Source organism: Argiope bruennichi, chromosome 1 (genome assembly GCF_947563725.1).
Source record: "Argiope bruennichi chromosome 1, qqArgBrue1.1, whole genome shotgun sequence".
Lineage (NCBI taxonomy): Eukaryota > Metazoa > Arthropoda > Arachnida > Araneae > Araneidae > Argiope > Argiope bruennichi.
Window position 1 is genome coordinate 59,644,269 of NC_079151.1, and position 27,453 is coordinate 59,671,721.

At 26.5% G+C, this 27,453-nt stretch overlaps 1 protein-coding gene across 1 annotated transcript in view; it reads left to right on the forward strand.

Annotated features, from left to right (window-relative positions):
- Nucleotides 1-20,547, forward strand: part of LOC129970538 (homeobox protein Nkx-2.1-like) — a 57,434-nt gene extending 36,887 nt beyond the window's left edge. Inside the window, exon 2 of the mRNA XM_056084467.1 lies at nt 19,325-20,547. Within this exon, the coding sequence (XP_055940442.1) occupies nt 19,325-20,121 (797 nt within the window). The 3' untranslated portion in view covers nt 20,122-20,547. The remainder of the gene's footprint in view (nt 1-19,324) is intronic.
- The last annotated feature ends 6,906 nt before the right edge of the window (nt 20,548-27,453 follow it).

Sequence of the window (27,453 nt, forward strand, 5' to 3'; positions counted from 1 at the left end):
TCATTGGGATTAACAATTGGTATAAAATTTTCAAATCTATTGGAATGAAAAAAATATCTTTGAATTAGTTACTACAGCGGAGAAGATGTTGGGACTCTTAAAGCCTGATGCGTTTTTTTATATTTCATAATGTATTTTTAAATATTACTTAAACAAAACTGTCTATACCAAAACGGTCAATACTATTGTCAAAGCGGTGTAAATTTACTTCGACAAAATAAATGACCGATTGAACTGAAGAAACATTCCCCATTATCCCGCCTCTTCCACACTGATCCTATAAGGTCTAGTTCAAATCGACAAACATTTCACACAATAAAATAATTCATAATAGTTGTAATTATCCTTAAATAAACCCGTTCGAAAAACTTGAATATTCATAAATGCAAAAATTAGAGCTAATGGGCAAACATAATGAAACACCATGATCTATTTGTCTTAAAAGGAGAAAAATATTATATCGCAAAATGATACTTTATGCCATCAAATTTTTTAGAACCTGGGATTATCACCACCTTTTTTTCTTAAAGGAAATTAGAGTAATTTGAAGAAAAGAAGTTAATACGAACAATCTTATTAAGACAAATCATAACAATAAACAGAGTAATTAACGATGTTGAATAAGGAATAATTAAGGATGTGGGTGATAACATTTTTACGTATCAAAACTTTTGTTCATTCATCAAAGTTTTAGAACTTTTGGGGGAATTAACGTTATGATTTATTTGTCTTAAAAAGAGAAAAATATTCTGTTGAAGAAAAATAAATGATACTTTATGCGATCAAAATTTTCAGAACTTGTAATCATCCCCTCTTTTTTCCTTGAATGAAATTAGAGTAATTTGAAGTAAAGAAGTTAATGCGAACAATCTTATCAAGGGAAATCATAACAATAAACAGAATAATTAAGGATGTTGAATCTTGGATAATAACTTGTTTGCATTTCAAAACTTTTGTTAATTCATCAAAGTTTTAGAACTTTTTGGAGAATTAGCATTTTTTATTCTAATATATGGAAAAATAAAATTTAAAAGTTTTCTAAAAAAATGAATAACAGTTAGTTTTACTTGTTCATTTCGTAATTAATATCCATAATAAAAAACAGCTTCATAAACTTTCTCATTTCTATTTCAAGAGATGTAGATAGCTAAAAATTCTTCTTCGTCTATCTACTTATAAAATTTCTACTCGTTTAAAAGTTTGTTTCTGGCGGAAACAAAAGAAGAAGAAAAAAAAATAGAACAAAGAAAAAAAGTTTGAAATCCTTTCTAAAATCTCACGCGCTTTATTCTTGCATAGCGCCTTTGAAGTACAGGTGAAAATTTTCTTCAAGAGTGTGGAAAATGATGAACTTTTGAACCACACTAGGAGAAGAAGAAGAAGAAGAAAGAAAGAAAGAAAAAAGAAAAAGAAAAAAAAGATGAGCGAGAAAATTTCGGATTTGATTATACCTCCTAAATAATATGCATCACATTATCCGAATTGTAAGACTACGACAAAGGCTTCTAAGCGTTCCATTCTTTTGTCTCGCGGATTCGTCCGCGAGTACGGGTGCAGTTAAAAGCGGTCGGGTCTCGTCAGCAGCACTTGAGGCTTCGTCGCCAGCACACTTCATCACGAAGTTCGCTGCCAGAAAGCAAACATTGCCGGCGGTCGTTCCATAATTAAAGCAATATTAACGGCCTCTAAGTTAACTACGCTTTTCACCCTCGCCTCTCCCTTTCCAATTTAATTCTCAGGAGAACAATTTATCAAAACCTCCTGACATGATTACGGAGCGCCCAAAAACAATAGGCGATTGTTTTAGTTCCCCCTTTTCATTTTCATTTAAAGGGAAGATAGAGGGACATTTTTTTTGTGTGTGTGTTCAAAAAAGAAAGGGTGGATGAGAGAAAATTTAATATATTTCTTTTGTTAACAGTGAAGTATATTTGAGAATGAAGCAGCGGTGTATCAAAGAACGATTAAAGGAATATAAAGACATAGATGTCTGGAAAATATTTTGAAGACAGATCTAAATCTCATTTTATTAATTTTTTTTCCTCTCTTGCGTGGGTGTGCACGTTTTGGTTATAAATTTCTGCAATCGATGTAATACTGGATTACGAGATATTTGTTTCGATTAATAAAACTTATGAAGATGTAAGAATGGTAATAGTTATATGTAACTTATCATTTATATATTTAAACAAAGTCTTCAATTTTTTTAGAGAATTATAAATAAAAATGTAGCATGGTTGTCGTGTCTCCTATTATAAATACAAATAAAAGTCTGTCAACCTTAGAGAGATTAATATGCGCCGGTGTTATTTCTGATATATAATAAAAGTCTGTCAACCATAGAGGTCGATCAATATGCGCCAATAATATTTCTGATACATAATTAATATAATTTGTATTGGTTTTGTGGGATTTTTTGGGGATAATTCTGATATATAATAAATGTCTGCCAACCTTAGAAGTAAATCAATATGCGCCAATGATATTTCTGATATATAATTAATATAATTTGTATTGGTTTTGTGAGATATTTCTGATATATAATAAAAGTCTGTCAACCTTGGAGGTTGATTAATATGCGCCAATGATATTTCTAATATATAATGAACATCATTTGTATTGAGTTTGAGGGATTTGACTTAAAGATACAATAATTTTTGAAAATTAAATTTATCATTAAAAAGGAAATGGAATAATATTTTGTCGTTCTGCTTTCAGTTGAAGCCATACTTGTGTAAGAAATAAGAATAATATAAAATTCAAAAGTTATGTGGTGTGAAAAATTTAGTTGATTATTTCAAAGAAGGAAATACATGAAATAAACTAACAGTCTATGACATAAACGTAAATGGTGAAACAACTATTTAATAGAATTATTATATGAATTAGAAATTAATGTAAATGAATTTTTGCTTAAAAGTTAACTAAGCAAAATAAACAGCCGATTAAAAACAATAAAGAATAGTATATTTCAAATACAATAATAAAATATACATAAAATTTTCTATTCGTATGTATTCAAAAAATCCTTCGTATTAAAGAAATAATATGGTTCAATGATTTTTTTAATATCAAATACCTTATGCCTTTTTTTTTGTAAACTTTTTTACGTTGTTATTAATCTTATTTAGAAGAAAATAAAAATTTTAAGAATCCTTCTTATTATTTTCATAAAAGAAAAATATTTTTAAATTCTAAAACTAAACAGGAAATTAATTTTTTCTTCCTACGATTAAAAAATTGACATTTATTTATGAGAAGAAAAAATAAAATGATTGAAGTTCATATAAATCTATTTTTGCTGAATAAGTTATTTGTTAAATTTTTGCTGAAAAGTTGTTTGTTACTTTTTTCCAACTGTTTCATAACAAAATAAAAGAGTAAAAAAAAAAAAATCTTTCGCTGTAATGTGCGAAAGCGAAATTAATAATTTTTATAAGGAAAATTTATCGAGTAGATACTGATGCACTGAATTTTTTTATTGTTATCATAAAGATAATGTTTCCAAACAATCATATTTTTTTTTTATCTTTGAAGAGGAAATTATTAAACTTTATCTTAAAGAATGTAAAATAATTAAATTACTAAATAATTAAATTATTATAATAAATTAATAATTAAATTATTGGTAAATAGTTAAATGTTTATTTAGAGCCTCTTCATACGAATAGAAAATATTTGTTAAAAATGGGAATAAATATTTTTGTATACAATTTACAAATTTTTATTAACTAGAATTATATTTTATTGCCAAATATTTGCATCTCTAACATAATATTGTGATCATTTTTCTTAATATTTTATCATTCTAATATTAAAAAATAATATTACTTCCGTTGCAGACCAATTTCGAAATAATATCTACCTTTCGTTTTCAGATGTCACATCATTACGCGAACTCTTGCGACTTGAACTATGATTGATGACATTTACATATGCATTTTTATTCTTTTATTCTAGCAACATTTTTTTTTCGTAATATGGAAAAAAAAACAAAGAAATTTTCTTTAATAAAATCTTTATTCAAAATTCATGCAAGAAATTTATATTATTGTCTAAAATAAACAAAACGATATTGGAAGAATAGATAAAATTAATTATTTAAAAATATGATTGAGAAAATATACTGCTTTGATGATGAATTTGAATTTAAACAAAAAAAATCCAAAAAGTTTAACTAAACATTAAAAGTAATAGCAAAGCATTAATAGGAATCAAATGTATTAAATAAAAGCTGTTTAAGCACCAACTTTTCAAAAAAAAGTTATCTCCTTTTTTTATGTTTAATAAATTTATTTGGTATTAAGATTTTTAATTAATGCATCAGCAATATTTTTTTTTACAAGAAGGAGAAGAAAAAAAAAAAGTGTTAATCGTAATAAAATCTTGCAAGAAAAGCAATTTTTTTTTTCTTTACTAAACGTAAATCTGATATTTCGAAAGAAATTATTTATTCATTGTAAAAAAATATATATATATCTTGATTATCACTGTACAATAAAAAGCTTTATATTTCTTCAAATTGCAGCTCATGTAATTTATTAAACAACTTGCAAATTCAACAATAATTCAGTTCAATTTCGCATAAAGGAGCTTCTTTCTTTATTTTTTCCTCATTTAAACTAATACCTTTATTTTATTATAAAATATTTAATCCCAAAAATTAAAAATATGTATTAATAATAAAAATAAACAATATAAAAAATTTATAGCAAATTATTATATTAAAATTGTTTATTTTACTATTTTTTTAATATACAGTTAACTTGTTAAGCATTTTAATTGCAGAATATTATACTTGAAAGGAAGTTTAAGATGTTTGTTTAAATCTTTAGAAATAGTATTTTTTTCAACCTTATAACGATTGATTATAATTAAAGCTTACAAAAACGGTTCTTTGCAATTAAAAATTCTATTAGAGATTAATTCCTTGACTAAAACACTAAATTATTCAACAATTATTTGGTATAAGCTAGTTTAATACATTTTTAAAAAAATTGAATCAGAACTTACAAAATTTAATTTGTAACAGTTTGAATTAATCCATTTGTTTTAATTCTTTTCTCTATTCAAGATTTCATGAATGCTGAGTTTTTTTCCCAAATTCATATTGAGAAAAAAAATGAAAAAAGAAATCACGCTTTCTGATGTTCTAATTCAAGAAAAATATCTTTTGTTGACTTAAGTAATAAAAATACCTTACTACCTTTTCGAACAAATTGAAAGGCAAAATTATTTGATTAATTCCAACTTTTCTTCCATTACAATTTTTTGTAGCAATTTTATATATATAAAAAATCGTTTGCTGAATTCATGTGATTTATTATTTTTTTTGTTTGTCCGCCTTTGAAAATATAATTAAGTTTTTCTCCATTTAATTGGTTTGAAGAACAAACATCTGCTATTGAATTTTTTTTTATTGATTACATTTTTGAGAAATAAATATTTATTCTTTTTTTTTTCTCAATCATCACCCTTTTTTGGATTTATTTTTTTCAATTAGATTTATTTTTTTCTCTGAAGGAAACACATAACAAGTAATTAAGGTATTTCTAGTAGAATAAGCAAATCAACTCAGAAAAGTAATCAGCATTATATTACATAGAGTCTATTGAAAGAAATCAGTTTACCATATCAATTATTTGCGCTAATAGAATTTTTTATATAATCTTTCAATCAGATAAAGAAAAAAAAAACAGAAATGAGTTTTTTTTTAAATATTAATCTAAAGCATTTTATAAAAGCTCTAGTAGATTTTAATTGCAATCGTGATTAATTAATGATTTTTCAATCGTTTTCTTTTGTTAATAAAAGTATCATTTTCAATTTAATTACAAATCAAGAATAATAATAAAAAAATTATCAGTGTAAAATTTCAAACAAATTACTGCTTCGATCATTAATTGGGAATCGAAACTTTTATTTATCTTTATATTTCGTCATGAATACGAATATTGTTTATAAGATAAATTTGTTTTTGAAATATAATTAGTAAATAGAAAAACTTTTTAAAATATACTACAGTGGCATTCATTCCGTTCGGTAAATACTTTTTAAAAATCGAAATGTTATTTGAAATGTATCAATTTCGTTAAGATAAAATAATGGTATTAATAAAAATCGATGATTTGACTTTACTTTTTTTTCAAATAATTATCTAATTTAAATTTTTTTATTCTTTTCTAATTAGATAAGTTTAAGATTATATATCTTTTAGAAGGAAATGAATATGATGTAAGAATATACAGCACTTGATTTTATTTTAATAGTTCTATGAAATATAACAATGAAATTAGTACAACTTAATTTCATTGTTATATTTCATAGAACTAGTTTATATTCATTTTACTTCGCCTGTAATGATCGGGAATTAATTAATTATTTTTATTTTAAAGATTAATTTTTTTTTAATCTTTTAAAAGTTCGAATAAGGTTTTAGGAAAAAAAAAATATATACTAGCTAAACTAAACGGATGTATTTATCATTATCGAAATATTTTATTTACCCATTCATTATTAAAGCCATTTAATACTTATTATATAAATAAAAATAATATAATATTTTCACAGTTTTTAAATAAATTTAATATATAAAACATGAATATTATACTTTTCTAGCACATATAGATATATCAATTAATTATTTTGTGACAAAAGTGTACAATCATATTATATTTACCATTACCGAAAAATTAAAAAAATGTAATTGCTGCTTTTTTATGAAATATTAATTGCTCTGATCGAATTCTAATTGTTCCGTTCATAAAAGATAAATGGAATTATCATACTAAACATTATTAGATAAAATCATTAAATAGATAAAATCACTGCATTTATTTCATAAAGCATTTTTGAGCAATTTATTTTAATTTTAATTTTTTTTATTTTTCTTTGATTATTACAATGCGAATTACGAAATGGTTTATTATTCTAGATTATTTTGCAATAGTATGAATATAAAAACGAACACTTCGACACAGAAAACTTTATTAAGCAGAAGTATGATTTAAAAACAAAGAGGTGCTCCAAATAGACTTATAGACTTTAAAATATTATGAGCTAATTAGTTATCCACGAAATTGCATGTCTTTTTACTTGCGATGCATGTAAAAATATTTTTTTAAAAAATTTGAATAAGAAAGCTATTACTACTCTCAATACAAAGAATTCTATTCTATTGAACTAAAATAAACATCGATAGGATATGCCTGAGGATCCTATTTGATCTCAATAGATTCATTAATAATCACGCGTACATTTAACCGTAAATATATTCTCTGAAAAAAATCTATAAAATTAAACATATCTTTTTTCTGCTTCTTAAGTGCGCCTTTTAATGTTTTTTTTTTATTATTTCTGCAAATTTTAATAATTTTAACATCAATTAAATATCATCTAGTATAAAAGAGAGTTATTTCAATTTATATTTATTTAAAAGAAGGAAAATGACTGATAAAATATTAATCAGTTTAGTTACTATAAAACCCAAAACAATGCGTTGTTTAGTATTATGAAATACATTCGGAACCATTAATGCTTTAATTTTTGCGAATAAAATTTGAAATATTATTCGACATTGATGCTGATGGTCCTACATCGCCTAATCAGGTGGAAAGTTTTAGAAGCAAACTAGCTGGTAGGTAGGTAGGTATTTTGAGATTTAGTGACGCAAGAGCCAAATATGGCTATACTGCGCCAAACAAATGGTAAAAATGTATCTAGTACAATTCAGTCATACAATTTTTGAACATGAAGGGAGTAAAGATCAATGGGTACCTCGGGATTGGGACACCCGTACTCACCTATAGTAGGTGAGCCCCGGAGGGGACAAACTAGCTGGTAGATGGTAGCTAATGTATGTAGTATTGTTAATGCTTCATCAATCTGACAGAGATCATAAAACAAACGTGTAGGAGCAGAATCGGTTTCAAAATTTCGGTTCGTTGTAGGTAATTTAATACCTTATTTACAATAAGCGAAAAGAGCTTCACTCGATAGGATGCAGTGTCCTTACTGACGATTTGAATTTCCGTACATTCAAAAACATACTGCGCAAGAGCAGAAAATATTGAATGCTTCCTTTCATCAATGGATATAGAATGTTTTCTATGATTTATAAACAGTGGTATGCAATACAAAAACCTAATTTGCTTACCGTAGTTTCTATATATATAAAATTATCTGATTGTTACACATTTGAACAAAATATTTTGATCATAAATAGTTTAATGCTTCGCTTATTTTAATAAATGTTGAACATTCCTTATACCGATAACTGAAATTTTTTTAAACAATGATAATGATATAAAAGCATAATTTAATTGCCTCGTAATCGTTGTATGAAACTAATAATTTTTATTTTGGGCAAATTAATCATTTTGATTTATTTACTATGAGTTTACCTTCTGAATAGGAAAAAAAATTAAACCAAAAATTTAATAGAGGCTTGAACCTCGTGTTGAGACACCAAGCTAGCGTGATAATATTTAAGGCTTGAATCTCCTATTATCGGTCTCTTTATTTTATTTTTAAAATTTTCTCCTAATTATAAAACATCGATAGTGTATAAATAAAAACATATGTTAAAATCGTCAAAAATGTGCGTGTTTGTAAATAATGTAATTAAAATAAGGAAACATTTTGTAGTAAAATATGCTTAAAATATTTTTAAAAATTTGTTAAAATTAGAGAAAAAAAAGTATAGAAATAAAATAATATTATTGAAAACCTTTTAAAAAGTCTTAAAATTGAGCAAAAATAGTTTTTGTGCAATTGTATGCTCCAAAGATATTGATGAAAAATGTCGCAATTTTGAATTAATTTTTTATTAAAATTCCGAAGGAAAAAAACTTTCTTAGTAATCATATATTATCCAAGAAGTACCTACAAGTCAAATATGATAGTTATTTGCCCTTCAGAGTGTTTTGGACGAATTTTTCTTTATTGATTCCACATAATACAGATAGTACGTCTATAAACATAACGAACTAAAAAAAAGAAAAAATACTGATTCTCTACAGATGAAAAGCGCATACATCATTTCACCAAAAATACTTCAAATTTTTTTGTCTAAGTATAAAAGTTTTGTTGAAACGATTACAGGAGCTGCTGAAAGAAAGATGAAATACGAACGCAAAAAATTATCTCGCTTCGCCTATTATTAATTATTTATTTTTTGTTATATTATACATTATTGCATTGTTATATTCAAGTATGAAATTAAAAATATAATAAAAATTAATTATTAAATAAAAATAATTATATAAAATATTAAAAAGTTCTGCCGTATAGTAAGATTTAAAAAGAGAAAAGATGAAAAAAAAAATTAACATAAAAGGGGATACACATATCTACATTAGTTTGAATAAACGAGAAAATAAGAAAGTTATAAGTTTTTGTCAGAAAAACTTATTTTTCTTTATATTCTTATATTAATAATTTTTTAATGAATATTTGAATTTTCATTTGCGCGTTTTTGATGAAACATTTTTGTGAATTGAAAATTTTCAAATTCTGCATAATTTTATTCTTTTTGTGTTTTTTCTTAAGTTTATAAAACATTTATGCTGCTAATTACTTATTCTGCAATAGGTGTGTGTTAATGCCTTATGATGGGAAAAAAAAATTTTGATGTATACAATTTTTCAAAAATTATTTTAACACAAAAACTTGAGAATAGTTAAATATCAGATTAATGTTATAAAAAGTAATTTGATTTTGAAAACGCAAAGATGTGAATAATTACTTATTGTATAAAAATTCTTAATTAATTAGTTTGATTTTAAAATATCTTCTAAAAAATATATGTGTTATTGTAAGTACAATTCTTTTCCATATATCATCATATTTATATATAATTGTCCGTCATATTAAACTTATCTTCATTGTAGTTCACTGCCGATTCAGTTTGTCATTGTTTACAAGTATAAAATATTTGATTGCATGATCAAATAAATATTTGAAAATGTAAGTCCAGAATATAAGTTTCTTTTTTATATTCTTTAGTTAGAAGTGATTCAGGAAAATATACTTTTTTGCTCTGTTTATTTGCCTAGTTTTATTAATTTATTAAGTTAATTAAAAATGGATGCATATATAGAGATATTCGGTGAATATATAGAGAAAAATTTCATATTCATATCTGCACTTAATGATTATATTATCTTACATCTTCGGAAGAGTTTTAATCATAAATACAGATTTTCAATAGTGATATATAAATATTATATAATATTAAATATATATATAATTATAGCGATGCATAAATAATATTTTAAAGTATATCACAAATAAATCAACAATTTACCGTTGCGTTGCTTCAAAACTAAAAAATATATAATTCAATGAAATTATTCAACACTGATAATCATGTAATCATTTCGATGAGACATCTCTATACTCTTACACATCTTCATTGGAATCTTTTTTTATGTTCATTTTACAGGTTTTCTTTTCATACTTTTTTTTATTTATTTTAATTCTGGACATGTTATCATATAGCATCTGCTTCCCATAGACTTTTTTTTTTATTTGAACAACCATTTAGTTATGGAAAATTTCACCAAGTGATAATTATTCCTGTCAGTCGATTGTGAATTTTTAAGCAATGCAAGCAGTTGGAGCTTTCGTTGGGGATAATAATACAGTGGTCAATCGGTTATAATAATTTTTCTCTTTATAATATAGCCTTCGCGAATCCGGCTTTTCTAACAGAATAACATTTTCAGAAGAGGAGCGCGAAATCAAATCACTGTACGCTGTTGAAAATGATCGTGGATCTACTTAAACGATAGATTGCTACTTACATTTTGAATAACGTTTTATAACATTTATTATATATATTTTTCTACACAAATTTTATAAAAATTTGTGCAACAATTATAAGTTGCACAAAAGATCTTCACTAATCTGACCCCTTCCTTAATCAGGCAATTCTCTGAGCTAATATACATTGGATTATTTGGGTTGTCCTTAATTTAGTTATGTTGAAATCCCGCTTCTATGAGGCTTCCGTCAAAAACATTAAGGCAGTGACGTAGGGGCCAGGGGACAAGAAGGGGGTATGGGTGTTCCAAGTGTCAGTCTTAGAGAGAGTCATGGAACAGAACATTTATATATGTCATTTTTTTAAAGATAAATATCATGAGATGGGGGAAAAGTAATGTCATGCTCCGTTTGCCGGCGTTACTGCCCGAGAAGTATTTAGAATAGGCCTCATTATTTTGATTTGCGCTCAGAAGACGACTTACAAGCTGCACATTCACCAGATTTGTATTACATACTAATTTAAGGTCGTTTATCCCTCGACAATACAATTAATGCTTTCGAGGCCAATATACCAAAATTTTGCTGCAATAGTCTCCGAATTTCAGAGGAATTCTTGGTCAAATAAATAAATGCGGAATGATAAAGAAGCATGGATGCAGATCGCAACTATTGGAGAACAAGATTATTATAACTACCACCCACAGGAACTCAAGGACAAGGATAAAACAAATAAAACAACAACAGAAAAAAAAAAGGCTTCATTGTTTGTACCGATCGGTAGAATTCGAAAGGGACTGCCAACAAGGGGAAGAGGAGGGGGCTGAATGAGAAATCCCACATCCTCCCTCCTTCGAATTCCCGAGAACCCGTCTGCGTAAATTGGTTATCCGCAGTCCTCCCGACTAATGAAGAGGTTAGCTCCTCCCCTGTTCTTTATTCTATTTCCCAATTTCTCTCCATTGAGCTCATCCCTCGAGGTCTGTATTTCTTCCAATTATGGAGAACGAACAACGTGCCTGGCATAGCTGTAATTGCAGGGGAATGTTTTTAACCTAAAATGGAACACTCGCTGCTTGGTCGACCAGCTCCCCCACAATTTTATGTTCAGTTAATATTCTACAAGCCTAATAAACTGATGAAATAAATGGTTCTCAGAAGTGTGTCTAAAGCGCGTGTTCGTTCGCCATTGCTCTGATAATTACGTCTGAGTAAGAAAAATGGTAATTTATGGCTGTCTAGTAAATGCAGAACGTTCCGAATGATTACTGAAGTTTGTTAACAATCTCACTGCGCAAATAGTTTCATAAGTTTAAAAACTACTGCTGAAAGCAGATTGGTGCGTGGGTAAATTAGCTTTGAGAAAAATGGCAATTCTTTGAAAAGTCACAATTAAAAGATTACTGTTCAGAGAAGTGTAAAGAAATGACTAGAGATTATAAAAGCATAAAATGCCGGTGGTATGCATTGCAAAAGCATGGAAACGAATGATGGGCGATGGGCGATGTTAGGGTAGGGGATGAACTATCCTTTATTCAAATATAATTCAATCATCTTAATTTAATAATCCAATCTAATCGTAATGAATATTAATTACTAATTTTAAGTGGTAAAGAATTGCAAAAAGATGTAATCGAATATTATAAACACTAAAATTCCACTTTAATTAATAAAAAAGTTAAATAAAGAACTTTAAGATGAAAATTTTTCGTTATCTCCACCCCTCCCCCGAATTTGATCTTTATTCCTTTCCCATTCTACTGAAAGGATCCATCGATCTTTTCTGAATGTTCGAAAAAGATCAGGCATTTTAATGATTACAGTTTTTTCATACCTTTATAATGCTCTGAATCAAAACTTTTTAATTCTAACCATCGTTACAGAAATTCAAATCAAAACCATTTGGTAATACAGGAATGATATATTATACATATGAAATGAGTTTCTGAAGAATGAGTTCTGGAATTCATCATGTAGTTAAATGGCGGAACTAAGAAAAAAGTTGTTATGTTGAAACTGAATAGAGCTGATGTAAAATCAAAATAAATATGTATTTTCTCATATTTTTTTCTTGGTAAATATCATAATTGGGACAATTTTATTTGTAATATTCAAACATTTATTGCATTTTGTATTTTAAATTTTAAAAAACGGTTTGAAATTGAATAATTATTTCACATTTAATTTCACCAAAAAAATTATTTTACTATCTATTCCAGGTGGGTATATGTTACTGATTAATTTTAGAATATTCATTAAAAAACTGGCATATATAGAAGGACATTTATTTACAATGTTCCAACTAAATCAATATTTTCTTAAGCAATAAAGAAATAAATAAAAAAAATTCTATGATAAGTAGGACAACATAAGTGTAACACATATTTAAATCATTATGTAATGTGCAATTTTAATTACAGATTATAAGTATCTAAGATAATTATATAAATACTACGTAAAGGCTAAATTTGGAGCTAAATTAATCAGAAAAAACTCGCATGACCTTGATTAAATTTCAGGCTACTATATGGTAGCATCAATTTTAGTGAACATTTGGTTTTTGTAATCTCTATTATATAATGTTCATTCAACAATTATTCAAATAATTCAAGATATTGTAAAACCGTTGATCAAATTGCTATCAATTATTTTGCAATTTTATTTGCGCAATCATTTCAATGTGAAAACATATATTTTCATTTTACTAGTTTTCCACACGCATTTTATTTGGATATTTTTATTTTTTATATTCGATTATGAAAAAATATAAATATTTTCATTTAAAAATAATCATAAATATAATTTATAACATATATAAAACTTTAAATATTTAATCAGGGACCCTAAAGTTTTATTGAAGAACATTTCAGCTCATAACTATATCCGTCCTATTTTATATCATGTTGTCAAGTAGTACAAAGAATCAAGGAAGATTTCCCATAGGTTATATTAAGCTATAGCCTGGAAGAAATCAGAAAAAGCATTTACATTAGAAAAATGTCAATCAAATATTTACAAAAATTTCAGCACGGTTTTAAAAACATCTCACAAAATATTAATGATTTTTATTATTTACATGATGATATTAATGATTTATATTCTGTACATTAAATAAAGAAAGCAGTACATAATTTTTTCCGTTTATGTTTTTTATACTATCTTTTTCAATTCACAGATAAATTTCTTTTGTTATTTCTTTCACATATCTTCAGATTAAAAGACGAGTTAAAAAAAATTCTAAATTTTGTTCAATAATAGTAATTCCAATTGATTTATTGCACTTGCATTGCTTGATTTTTACATGCTATTTATTGCGATAAGGCTTTTAAAAAACATTATTTATCGTATTTACGATGATGATTTCTTTACCCTCTAAGTAGAATTTAAAATTTTTCAGTTTAAAATGTCTCACTGTTTATATGCATCTCTTAATAATAACTAATTCATTTAATATTTATGTACAGCACTATAATTGAGTTGCCCGTCAAATTATGTGTAGTAATTGAAATGCAATTGATAAGGAATATTAAATTTATATAGAATAAGTAAAAAGTATTAAAATTCTAAAGTATTTAATTAACGTAAAATATTTTATTTTAATAAATGACTTAAGATGAATTACATTCAGTGAATAATACTGGTTATTAAGGTTAGGGATTTACTTATTTTATATTTAAATTTCTTCATACACTGATTATGAACTCAGCATCAAAGAAATTTTTGAAAAGCATAAAAAAATTATTGAATTTTCGGGGATTGAAAGATATAAACATTTTGTATTTTTATTAAGTGATAAATTCAATGTCAAAAGGTTTTTCACATCAAAAGATAGCACTTGGTAAAATAAACATTTTATAAAACAGACTTGAACTAATAATTTTAAGAAAAATTTTGCTTCCTTATCTTGCTCTTAGAATTGTAGTAAAGCAATATTTACAACAGCCTGAAAAACATTGTTTTGAAAAAAAATAATATAAATTTTTAAAAAAATCTGCATTTTACACACTTTTGAAGACTAACAACAATAACTTTGGCGACATTTTCGATTACAAATTACTATGTTTTTAATATGTAGTCATTATGTGTTTGTTAAAACAGCTTTAAATTATAAATGTGCATATCGAAACGTTTTTCCTCACGTTTTTTGGAGTGGGGAGGGGGAAATAGTTATAAATCGCTGCTGTAGTTCTACCACATCTTCAATGGAAGTCTGATTTGCATATAACTATATTGTTTTGTATCAATTATTTTTTACCTTAACCATTAATTTTCATTTTTGTATTTATATTTTAGTGTTTATTTCAAAAATTAGCCTTTTTGGTGATATACCCATGAATGTTACAAATATTTAGGATCTTGATTCTATTTCTTTAAATTCTCAAAATTTCGATTAATTTTACTTTTAGATAATTCTAAAAACTTCGATTTTTTTAAACCATTAAACTAAAAAATATTTTCATAAAATTCAATCTTAAGAATAACCGTAGAAGATTTAAATGCTTAAAAATGCATCACCAATATCAAAACCAGCGGAAATGATCTCTCTGAAACATTTTCGCATTCTCTCCGATAAAAATATTATTCCCTTTATTTTGTACAATATTATGGACTTTGAGTAACGTCGTGAATGCCTTGCATGGTACTATTAAGCTATAGTTAAGAAATATAAATCTTTGACGTGAAGCTAGTATTTTTACTGAATCTATCATGCAAATATATACACCATTTTTGATGGTGTCCAAATGGTGTCCAAATTGTACACCATAATTTGGACACCATTTTTTTTTTTTTAATGATTGAAGCTAAAATTTGATAAGGAACTAGTTGTAATAGCAAGATCACATAATACTGAATTTCATTAAGTCATTGCGTTTATGAGTTATTCCGTTAACATATGCGGGAACGTACAGACCAACAGATGGTCAATCCTTTGACAGATTTGGTTCAAGCTTTGCTAAGAAGCTGTCTTACATGCCATACCTGTATACCAAATTTTATTTATCTAGCTTTTTTACGTTTGGCAGTTATCAAGGCAACTTGTACTCAAACAATCGGGCAGACAAACTTACTATGGATGAGTTTCATTCAAAGTTTGAAGGAATTTTTACAATTTTGGTATGAAATTCGTATACCCAATTTAATCCATCTAGCTTCAAATATTTTTGAGTTATCATATTTCCAGACAGACATAATGCCTTAAACGTATTGTTCTTTCTATGAAACTAAAACTTGAAAAATCGCAAAAATTTCGAATTCGAATTTTTTGACGATTACATTATTTTTTCTATACTACAGTATTTTTTCTATTTTTATACAATAAAGTAAAAAATGGTTTTTTATTTTTAACTACTTTAATTTTCAAAATTCTTGTGTTTCTATTACATTCAGTTTAAATTATAGCAATTTAATTAAATACTAAGTTATTTCGACGAATTCATATACTTTTTTTATTGTGTTTTTCTTTCAGTAATAACATATTTGAAAAATATTCGTTAACGAGATCTAATAAATATAAATAAAAAAACTTAAATTTTTATATTTCTTTTAATAAAAGAAAAGTCGATGGATTATTAATTTATTTAATTTTTGAGTTATTTAATTTCTTTTCTTCTGAATTTAAAAGATCCATCGTACTATTCGAATTCAATTAAAAGCTTGTCAAACTGATTTCATTCAATATCACTAATTTCGGTATTATGTAATCATATTTTTAATTAATATTTGGTCTTGTACTTTTTCTTTAAATTTTATGAATTGATATTTTATGAATTGATACATTTACTTTTTATACTCAAATGGAAAAAGTATAAGTGAAACTTGGAAAAAAATAGTTTTACGAGTACAGGATGAGATATTATATTGATAATTTAGAATGGATTCCAATGCTAATAATTCGAAATATCATTGTTGCCTATTGAATTAAAAGTTTAATTGTTTAATCAATGAATTTCTTCCATTGTTCGGGAAAAATATTTCTAAAGATATATGATCTGTTCAAAATTTTCTTCATAACATACCTATTTCATTTGAGTTAATTATAAAAAAAAACTTCATTTGTATTTTTTATGTAATTAAAAAACTATTCACCAGATTTTGTTTCCTTTTTTGAGTTTATTATGATTAAGAATTAATAACCTTGTATTTTTTCAAGTAATTAATACCGTAATGAGTTTTCTACCGAATACATATGAGTAAAATAAAATAAAAAAAATGTACCCGTAAAGGAAAATTTTGAGTCATCTATAAAATTTCAGTTCTTTACTTTAAAAAAAATAATAATTATCAAATTTTAACAACAAAAATTAATGAATTATCAAACCTAATAATGGTAAATATAATGGTAAATTATAAATTATTGCGATGCGATATTATGATTAATGAACTTGACGATCGTCAGCAGCAAAAAATTGAATAATGTTATAAAAGATGGAAGGATTTTTTTCTTTCATTTGAAATAAACTCAAAGTCACAAAAATAAACTCAAAATCACAAAAATAAACTCAAAGTCACAAAATATTTTTAATTCGTAAAACTAAAACATTTATCAATACTAAAACATTTATCAATAATAAAGTGGGAAAAAATCTACAAAATGAAAACGACTCTAAAAAATTGCCAACATATTCCAGCACGGTATTTACATTCAATCATTTTTTTATAACTTGCAGTAATTCTCCATCATTTGAGACATATCTAATGTGTGTATATTGTCATTATAAAATATATAAATAATAAATAAGGCAAAAAAAATTTAAGAAAGGAAAAGAAAACTTGATAAATAATAATTGAAATGATAAAAATGCAATCAACTTTAAATGTTTGTAAAAATAATGCTATAAATAGAATCTTCCTTTAAGATATTTCTGACCTTTAATAAACATGATTGGATGAAATATATATATATGAACTTATAGAATGGCTTTCTTATATGATTGCATACTTCGCTTATATGAATATTATCGGCATTTGCTTAAATTAAACTAATTATATATGTACTTTTTCTCTTAATTATGTTCTAGAATCAGGGCTGGTTCGCTACTGTTTAGCTGTTATAATAAGTGGATGCCGTTACAATTATAAAATAAATTTTTCAGTTTTCTTTTCTTTTTCACTACAAAATAATTTACATATAATTTTTATTATTATTTTAATTATATATTCTCGTTCTTTTTTCGCATTCGTCACTTTTCAAAGAAAAAATATATTTAAAAATATATACTGCAAAAAATAAGTATTGCTCATACTTCTGTATTTGAAAATAACATACTCTAAGCCTTATGTCACAATCTATTTATCTTCGATTGTAGCATAAGGATAATTGGGAGGGGGGGGGGTATTTATAAAGAAAGAAAGCAGCATAATTTGTATGAAAACGGACTAAAAACGTTTCTTATATATATTTTGTAACCAAGCAATATTTATAGAATTATATTTTGTATCTTTCTTTTACTTACATGTTTATATACTGTAAGTGCTTGCTTTTTTTCATTAACTCTTGCTTCTACTATAGTAAGTAATGACATAACAGTACCTCTTATATTAAATCAAAAGGGTTTTCAATAATAACGCAACTTATTAACTAAATATTTATAAATATATTGATCTTATTTGTAAACTTTTTCATTTTTTCTTCAAGATTAAAATCTGTCTCTCTATTCAAAATTAATCGATGAATTCTTCATTCCTCATTCAGAATATCAAAATTATATTTTTGATTTTTACCAATACAAAAATGCCACATGGAATATAATTTTTTTTTTCAAAATACTATGGTTGCGCATTTACATGACTTACTAGGAAGACGATACTACTATATTTGACAAGCCTTAGAGTAAACATGTGCGTAAAGCGAGCGTGTATGTGTTTTTTTACTTAAAAGATGAATTTGAATACTATTATAAAATGAGATAAATTGATAATGTAAATGAATTTTTAATTCAACAGCATACTAAACTCCAAGCAAATATTAATTGTTTTGGCAAAAGCATTTCCTTGAAAGAAATACGAAAAAGTAATTCGTTAAAGGAAATTCATGTATATTTAAACAAATATAATTTGAATTACTTTTACCAAAAAAATTATTAACTATACCGAAGTGCAATCAGTAGATGATTAGATACTACTTATCAATTCATTTTGCAATCATTAAAAAAAAACAATTGTTAGAATGTTTCTTATGAATGTATGCATCATCCTGATACAGATTATTGTGTTAAAGTTTTTCATTATTATTATTATCATTATTTACTTCTAAGATTTTTATCATCGAGTAAAATTTATAAAAAATATGATATCTCGCTGAAAATATTTATCAGATTTTCTTCGCAATAAAAAAAAATGTAACTTACAAGATTGTGAATTTATTTATTTAGAAACAGTTTATATATATATATTTGATTTGAATTTTAAAATTCCACTTTTGATTTTGTGGACATTTCTCTTTATTTTTTGTTTTATCTTTTAACATGTTCTGGGTCATGATTTTCATAACAAACAATTTTCCTTCATGTGTCTTATACATTAAATTTATTTTAAATAACTTTCTCTCCTCTCCTTGCAGTTTCCCGCCTGATGGGTTCCTCGACAGGCATGTCGATGTCCAACATGAACATGTCCAGTCTGAGTGCTTGCAGCGTTGCGGCTGCGGCGGCCGAACAAAAAGTGACCGGTGGTGGTGTCCAGTTCCCGTTGACCCAACGCCGCAAAAGACGCGTCCTCTTCACACAAGCCCAGGTCTATGAGCTGGAGCGGCGGTTCAAGCAACAGAAGTACCTCTCCGCCCCCGAGAGGGAACACCTGGCCAGCCTGATCCACCTCACTCCCACGCAGGTCAAGATCTGGTTCCAGAACCACCGCTACAAGTGCAAGCGGCAAGCCAAAGAGAAAGCGATGGCCGAGCAACAACAGTCCCAGTCTCAGTCCCCGCGAAAAGTAGCCGTGCCAGTGTTAGTTAAGGACGGCAAACCGTGCTCAGCGGGTTCTGGGGAGGACGACAGCGGCGATATGATGCAGAGCGACGGCTTGCAGCAACAGTCCACGCCGCACCAACACGCACAGCAACCCCAACACCACCAGCCGCAAGTCTCCGTCGGTGGTGCCCACAGAAACAGCTGCCTCGGCGACTCGTGCGCGCAGAGCTCAGCGGCCGTGGCGGCGCGGGTACACGCCCTGGCCGCAGCGCAGCAGTCGTCGACGTGTTCCCTGAGCGGTGGGGGCTCGGCCGCAGCGGCGCTGCAGGGGGCGCTGAACGGCATGAGCGGGTACGGACAGGCCGTAGCCGGTAATCTCGATCTTAGTGCTGTTACCAACGCCGCCATGTGCCCTTCATACTTACAATTGCAAGGAAGGACTTGGTAATAGCTGGACATTGAGTGAAACGATTGAAAAATTAAGGATGAATTGTTGTACATAATTCTGATGTAATGACTGAGCGAGGAAGACTATGTAAATAATACTCATTTAGTGACATTGGACAGTTATTTTGAAAATTTAATCCTAAAACTGAATTATAAGTGCATGCATTTTTTTTTTTTTTCGTAAATAATCACAAAATAATTCAACATACCAATGAAAAGCTGGAAATTTAAAGGGATTTTTCTTGTATAGTTTAAAGAAAAATTTGTGATCCCCCGATCGAATCACACTTTTTCAAACAAATTTGTTTCTTGAAATATGAATCAGTCAGGAGAGAGAAATAATAAAGAAATAGAAAACAATTCTTTAAATACCAATAAAAAATGCACAAATTACCTAGTGTAGTCAAATAAAATATTTTTCACATATTAATAGTATTTATAAGTATAATATAAAATCTACAAAAGAACATTTGCCAAAAATATTTATTAATTTTGCATTCACTTTATTTCGAAAATACAAAACTTAGAATTCTTTATCAGATAAGTGGAGTTCTCAGGACTTCTTACATTTTAATTAAAATATGAAGTATTTATGAGCGAAAGTTATTGCGCAGTTTATTAACTACAAATATTGTTAATAGATTGTTTAAATATAGGTAATTGATAGAATGCCATCTTAAAAAACTATATAACATTATTTATCTAAATATAATAATAAGTCATCAAATATTTAATATTAATTACATTGTTTTAAATATTTTTGCAGAAAATTCCCTTACAAAAAGTCGCGACTCATGAAATATTGAATCTAAAGCAACGGCTTTCGTTTTCTAAAAAAGAAAGAAGTAAATAATTGTATGCAAAAAAAATGAGAAAAAGAAAATAAACAATTAAGACAAAAATACAAAATCGATGCAATAATAATTTTAAAAAATTGAAGAGTTTTATTACTTGCTTGGCAATCTGAGTCCCTTTTTCTCTCTATATATATTTATATATATTTGAAAAGCATCAAACTGATCCACCCGTCAAGATCACAAATTTAAAAAAAGCTGTTAGTTTAATTAGAAAAATTAATTGAAACTAATAAAATGAAAATGCTCGAATTAAAAAAAAAACTGAAACAATAGCGATGTCTTCAATCTGATGAAATTTCACCAAATTGTGAAGTTTTTAAGAATTTATCATTTTCTTCAACTAGCGTACTTAAAGACAAAAATGTGATTATAGAAATTTTATAGACAGAATATCAAATTGAGTGAGTGTGAAAAAAAATATATTTAAAAGAAAATAGTTTGACAGAATAATCTTGAAACTCTAACTTTATGATCCTAAATCTCTTATAAAAACTTTTATAGTGAAAACATTTTAGGCAAAATCAAAATTAAATTTTCATTAAATTTCACACAATTGCTTCTTATATTATCAGACGGAGAGAAGAGAAAAAGTATGCCGAAATAATTGAGGATTGTATCATAACTAATAATTAATAAAAGTATTTGAACTATCAATTTTTTTTGAAGTTAAATACATTATGAATTGCGTTCAGTAAAGTAATTTTAGATCGGCAAGAAATTAAAATCAATTTACTTCCTAAATTAATTTAGATTGATATGAAATTGGTTACCTTAAAGTAAATATCCAACAACTTTTTAGTTAAACATTAGAATTTTATTAAAATTTTAAATAATTATACTATTGTGTATTATTATTTAAATTTTACGTGCGGCAAAATGTACTAAGAGCGATTCTTTTTCATATATTTCTTTAGAATATAATCAATTGATCAATTCTTTTAATAAAAACTACACAAATACGCCACAGAAGATTTCCATTAGAGCTCCTCTGCAAAGAATTAGCATTTTAACGCAGTTCAGTGCTTTGATATTCACTGTTTATAAATATTTCCTTGTATATAGTATATATATTTATTATATGCTTTGATTTGTACATGTATATTCAATATCCACTACGCCTGTTCTTGTGTAAAATAATATTTTGTATTTTTATGTTTGTATATGAATCTCTCCAAAGCAGTATGAAGCATTATAATAAAAATATACGGTTCCTCAATTTTTTTTTATATAGTAAGAAATTTATGAATCTATTGTGCATGGAGTATATAAATTATTATTTGCAAACAAAAATAAATTATTATCTATATATTTGAAAGCGTTTTTTAAAACTTCCCTTTTTTTTTCAGCTTTTTTTTAATTTACTTATCGGATTATTTGATAATTACTAAATTTGGTAATATATTTAAATAAACATAAATTGTGTAATTTATTTTCCTTCTAATTGAAAAGTAAGAAATGTGATGTTTGTTTTGGAAATAAAAATAGAAACATTAAAAATTTTCAGTATTAATGATAAATAATGCAAAATAGCATAGAAAGTCGGAATTAGCAATAATTTGATCTCATTTGAATTTTCAGATTTTTTTATCAAGTAAAGCTCTTCTGTTTAGTGTAGAAAAATGCGGGCATAAATATAAGAAAAATTACCTTCAAAAAGCCTTTTCAATTTATATGTAATATTGAATACTAAATAAATGAAAGAGGCATCTTTAGGAATTGCTGAAAATATAAACGGTTGCATCTATTGTTGTGAATATAATTTAAGAATATAATCTTTGAAATAAATATTTTCTATGTTATAGTTACATTTGTTTATTTATTAATCTTAAAAATAAATCTTTTTAAAATATCGATGTAAATCATATTTATACTGCTATTAACAATTTTCATTAAGTTAATAAATTTATGATTATGAATTTCAACTAGATGCCATATCCTTTTCTTAAATTGAAATTTTATTTTATTTATCTTGCGTGTGCATTTAGTGTTATTATTATTTCAATTTAATTTACTGATGCGAACCTAAAGCTTAAAATGAGGTAAAGTTTTAAATATTTTTTCTTCATTTACTATTTTCTTCAATTTTATTTACAATTCTGCAATTTTCTCTTTAAAATTTTTAGTGCTAACTGTTAAAATTAAACAGTTAGTACTTAAAACCTATTAATAACACTTAGCCGTTTATTATTCAGTTTTCTGAAGTTAATCATTCGATAGTTCATCTCACACATAATCCAGAACATTAGCATATTTAGTCATGCAAAAAATTACCGATGAATTGAAAATGAATTTAATTAAAGATTTTTAATTAATTCTAATACATTCGTGGACAGTGAAAAACAAAACAAAACCAGGTGAAAATACTCAATGAACCAAATAACCTTTTAAGAAAGCATAATAAATAATATAATAGCATCAGAAAATTGAAATGAATGTATGATAATGTTGATTATAGATTTGAATGTTATATCATTCACGTCATTTTACATTACAATGAAAATCAATGCTATAGCATTCATGTCTGCTAATGTGTTAAATAAGATAAAGCTGTAAAACTGATTGCAATGAAAACTGTCCGCAAATGTTATAGTAGAATATAATTTTGATTTATGCATCATTTATTGATGATGCATTTTTATAATTACATCCAATGGTAATATGCTCATTTCAAAATAACATCATTGTCTATGTATCTATTAATTTCCTCATTTAATTTTTAAAGGCAATCAAAACTTTTTTAAGTATTGAATACTGAAAATATTATATGGTTTTATTTGTAACTGTATTTAAGTTATAAATTATAAATACAAATATTTTTGAATTCATTAACCACTGAAATACTCGGATATTTCGCATATTTTGTGAAAAACTTCTTTGTGTTTTCATTTAAAGATGTATGTCCCATGATGTAATAACCAGTATAAAGAGAAAAAAATTATTTGCTTGAGCTTGTTTTGGCATTTCCGTTGAAGAAATAGGTTTGTCGACCACATTTTTTTAAACTCGATATTTCAATACTTTGTACTTACTGTTTACAGATTCATTTGAGACATCTTTGCAACTGTTAAATTATTTGATAATAAATTTCTAGTTTGCTGATGCTTGTTGCATTGTATGAAATTTGTATGAAAGGTTTTTCATCACTCTGTATATATGGACATGAAAGAGAGAGAGAGAAATAAAAATATTCATAACAAGAATTTTTATTTTGTACGTTTTTTTATTCATTCTTTATTACAGTAATTGATATTTTTTCTTAGAATTATAACTACATATTTGATTTGAAAATGCATCGATGAAATTTGAATTTTAAGCATATTTTATTTTCTTATAAAAATATTTATTGGCAACATTGTCACATTTTTACTGGAGTAATATTTTTTAAAATACTCTTATTATTTACTAGCCGCCTTTGGAGACTAACTGGTTCACCGAGAATATTGATTTTGTTTGAAACCCTTTATAATTCTCTAGTATATATTCTTACCACCTGTGAAAATTTTTTTATGGGGGCTCAAAAACGTTTTTCAAAATAATAAATTGACCAATCAGATGCTTAAAATTCGATTGAGCTACTTTAATAGCTCAGAAATGCATTAAGTGTATATAGTTAAATATCATTTCGATTCAAAAGTGATAATTAGGCTTACCACTACTCGTTCACGGTGCAAGAATTTTTGTAGCGACACTATGTTCCAGCGTTTGTCTTTAAATTGTAACTCCTAAAAATGTTTTCAGACATGAAACACCACTGTGTTGTGTTCCATATGTCTAAGATATATTTAATCATCATCATTTAATATAGAATTTATTTAATTTAAATTAAGCATTCATTTTTAAAAATGAGCAAAAACTGTTGATGCAGTTGGAATTTCTTAAAATTCGGAATTTCTCAGTTAATGATTTTATGTATATTTTGACCATTTTTGATGTACTGAATACTGTAATTTAAGAAATTTTAATTTATTTATTAGTGAAAAACGTGACTAAGATGTTATTAATAAAATTGGATAAAATTGCAGCAATTTTATTTTATGCAATGTAGCAATCCGCGCAGCCAACCTAAAAATGCAAAATGAGCTTCAAATTTTAATGTAAGACATTACTGAATTTGAATTCTATGATTTATAACTAAAACAACTGTATAAACTTGTTTTAAATATCTAAAATTGAGTAGTAAGCATACTCACCAATGAACATTCGACTATATTTTTGATCTTAAGACTCAGTGATAAGTATCTTACCACTTTCAGTTTTCCCTGAACGATCTCTGGTAAATATATTTACCAGCCCTTATTTCATAAATTAAATGGCAAATCAATGATAATATTATGATGACAGTTTATCATGATATAACCCTAAAAAAATTTATTTTTTAGTGCCATGGAATTATGTCCTATAAACGGTTAATTTTAACTAAATCTCATATTCAAAACGTAATATTCTTAATTTCCACGGAAAATCATTTTTAAGCATCCAATTGAGACTGACATTAATGCTGTTTTATTTTTTAAAATCTTACAGCTGTCCTGCTTATTGCATACGTGAACATTTCTACTAGGGTCCAGTCCCATTGAATGAGAGTATCATTAAAAACTTATATATAAAAATCTATGTTTAAGTTTTTAATGGGTTATTTCAAACTGCGCGTTGTATTTTTTCTTTTTCTCAACATTCAACAATGGAAAGATCACATGATTAAATATTTAAAGAAATAATGAAAATGTTTTGAATTAATAAAAATGATTAGAACAACAGTGGAATCTATTGTTATAAATTATTCAAAATAATTTTTTAAAAATATCAAAACTCATGAAAAAAATTTGTATAAGCTTTAATTTGATATCATTAAAAATAATTTTTTTTTAATTTTAAAAGGATTAAAAATAAATTTTCAGATAATGATCGTGTTTAAACGGCAAATTCTTGTTTGATTTTAGAGTAATTAAAAATTGTAAAAAATCACTCAAAGTTATTTAAAAATTCAAAAAAATAAAAAAAACACTTGTTAAAATATTTTTAAAAAAAAAACCCATCAAAAAATGAATCTTCTATGTCTTTTACGTCACTAAATGCAAATTCGTTAAATGTGAAACGCAAAATCAGAGTAGAGCCATCCTAAAAAAATTTGAAATTCTAGAGCTAGAATAGTTAGATGCCATCAAAACCTTCGGAAGAAATTTGTGTCCCTATGGCGCCTTGTGTCTCCAAAAAATTGAGATGCCAACAAGAAAAAAAATCACTTCTATGATTTCACGCTTTGGATTTTACAAATCGGAATCTTACCAAAATAGGATTTTGCAAGCCAATTCCCTCTATTCTTGATTGAAAAAATAATTAATTTTAACTGTTACATTCTAAATAAAAGTTTTTAGTCCTATCATATCAAGTTTTTATTTTTAAAATTATAAACTAAAAAAATGAAATAAATGGTTTAAAATTAAAGCAAAATCAACAATTTAAGATACTATTGGAATCAGTGGCGGTCCTGAGTTATAATCTAGTTACGCCACTCAATTATAATCTAAGATGATCCTGATTATAAGATTATAAAGGTTAATCATTTCTGAAAAAAAAAATAAACCCATTTTACAATAAATTTGAGAAAGTACTTCTTTTTGTGTACATCCGACACCCCGCTACCACTGAACGAAGCAGTATCGACAGGATTTGTTGTGGCCGATACCTGTTTTGAGAAGGTGCTGTCGGTTTCTTTGAAAGTATCAGTTTAGAACTGAAAACAAAACACTGAATAAATTAATTCTATCGAATGAAATATAAAGTGGTGTGATTGAAAAACTAATGTATCGAAATGCTTATTATTTGCGGAACGGGTTTAATTTTATATTATATATTGTATAATGAGTATATATGTTTTAGAAAAAGTCCCAGAAAGAATTTCTTTAAATTAGTTTGCAAACAAATTTTATCGTAATAACAGAAGTGAAAAGAAAAAAGAAAGAAGACAAAATATGCCATGTAAAAATAATCGGTAAACCTGAAATGCTTATAAAAATACTCTGATTACACAAAAGTTAGATGGCAGACGAAATTATATGAATTTTAATGCAGCAAAATATCTCTATTAATAGTAGAAACACTTGAGACAGTGATGAAATATTTGCACAGGAATCCTCATAATATTTCTCTCGACGTCAGACAAATTTCGCTAAAATATTGTTAGGCAATAGTCAAAGAAATACCATGAAATGGAAGCTTTCTAAATCAAAATGACTGGTTTATTGAAGTATCAAAAGTGTTGTAATAAATCGACTAATTTAAAATCAATGTGTCGCGTTTACATTATGTACTAAGTACATGTTAAATGGTACTGCCAAGCATATGCATGACGGAATTATAAATGGTAGACATTAGAAATGAAAAAAGTGTAATTAACTTTTAAGTCCAGTTTTCACTCTTAGTATCTTAACGATACACTATTTTGCTTCTGAATCAAAAATTTATACGCCAAAAAT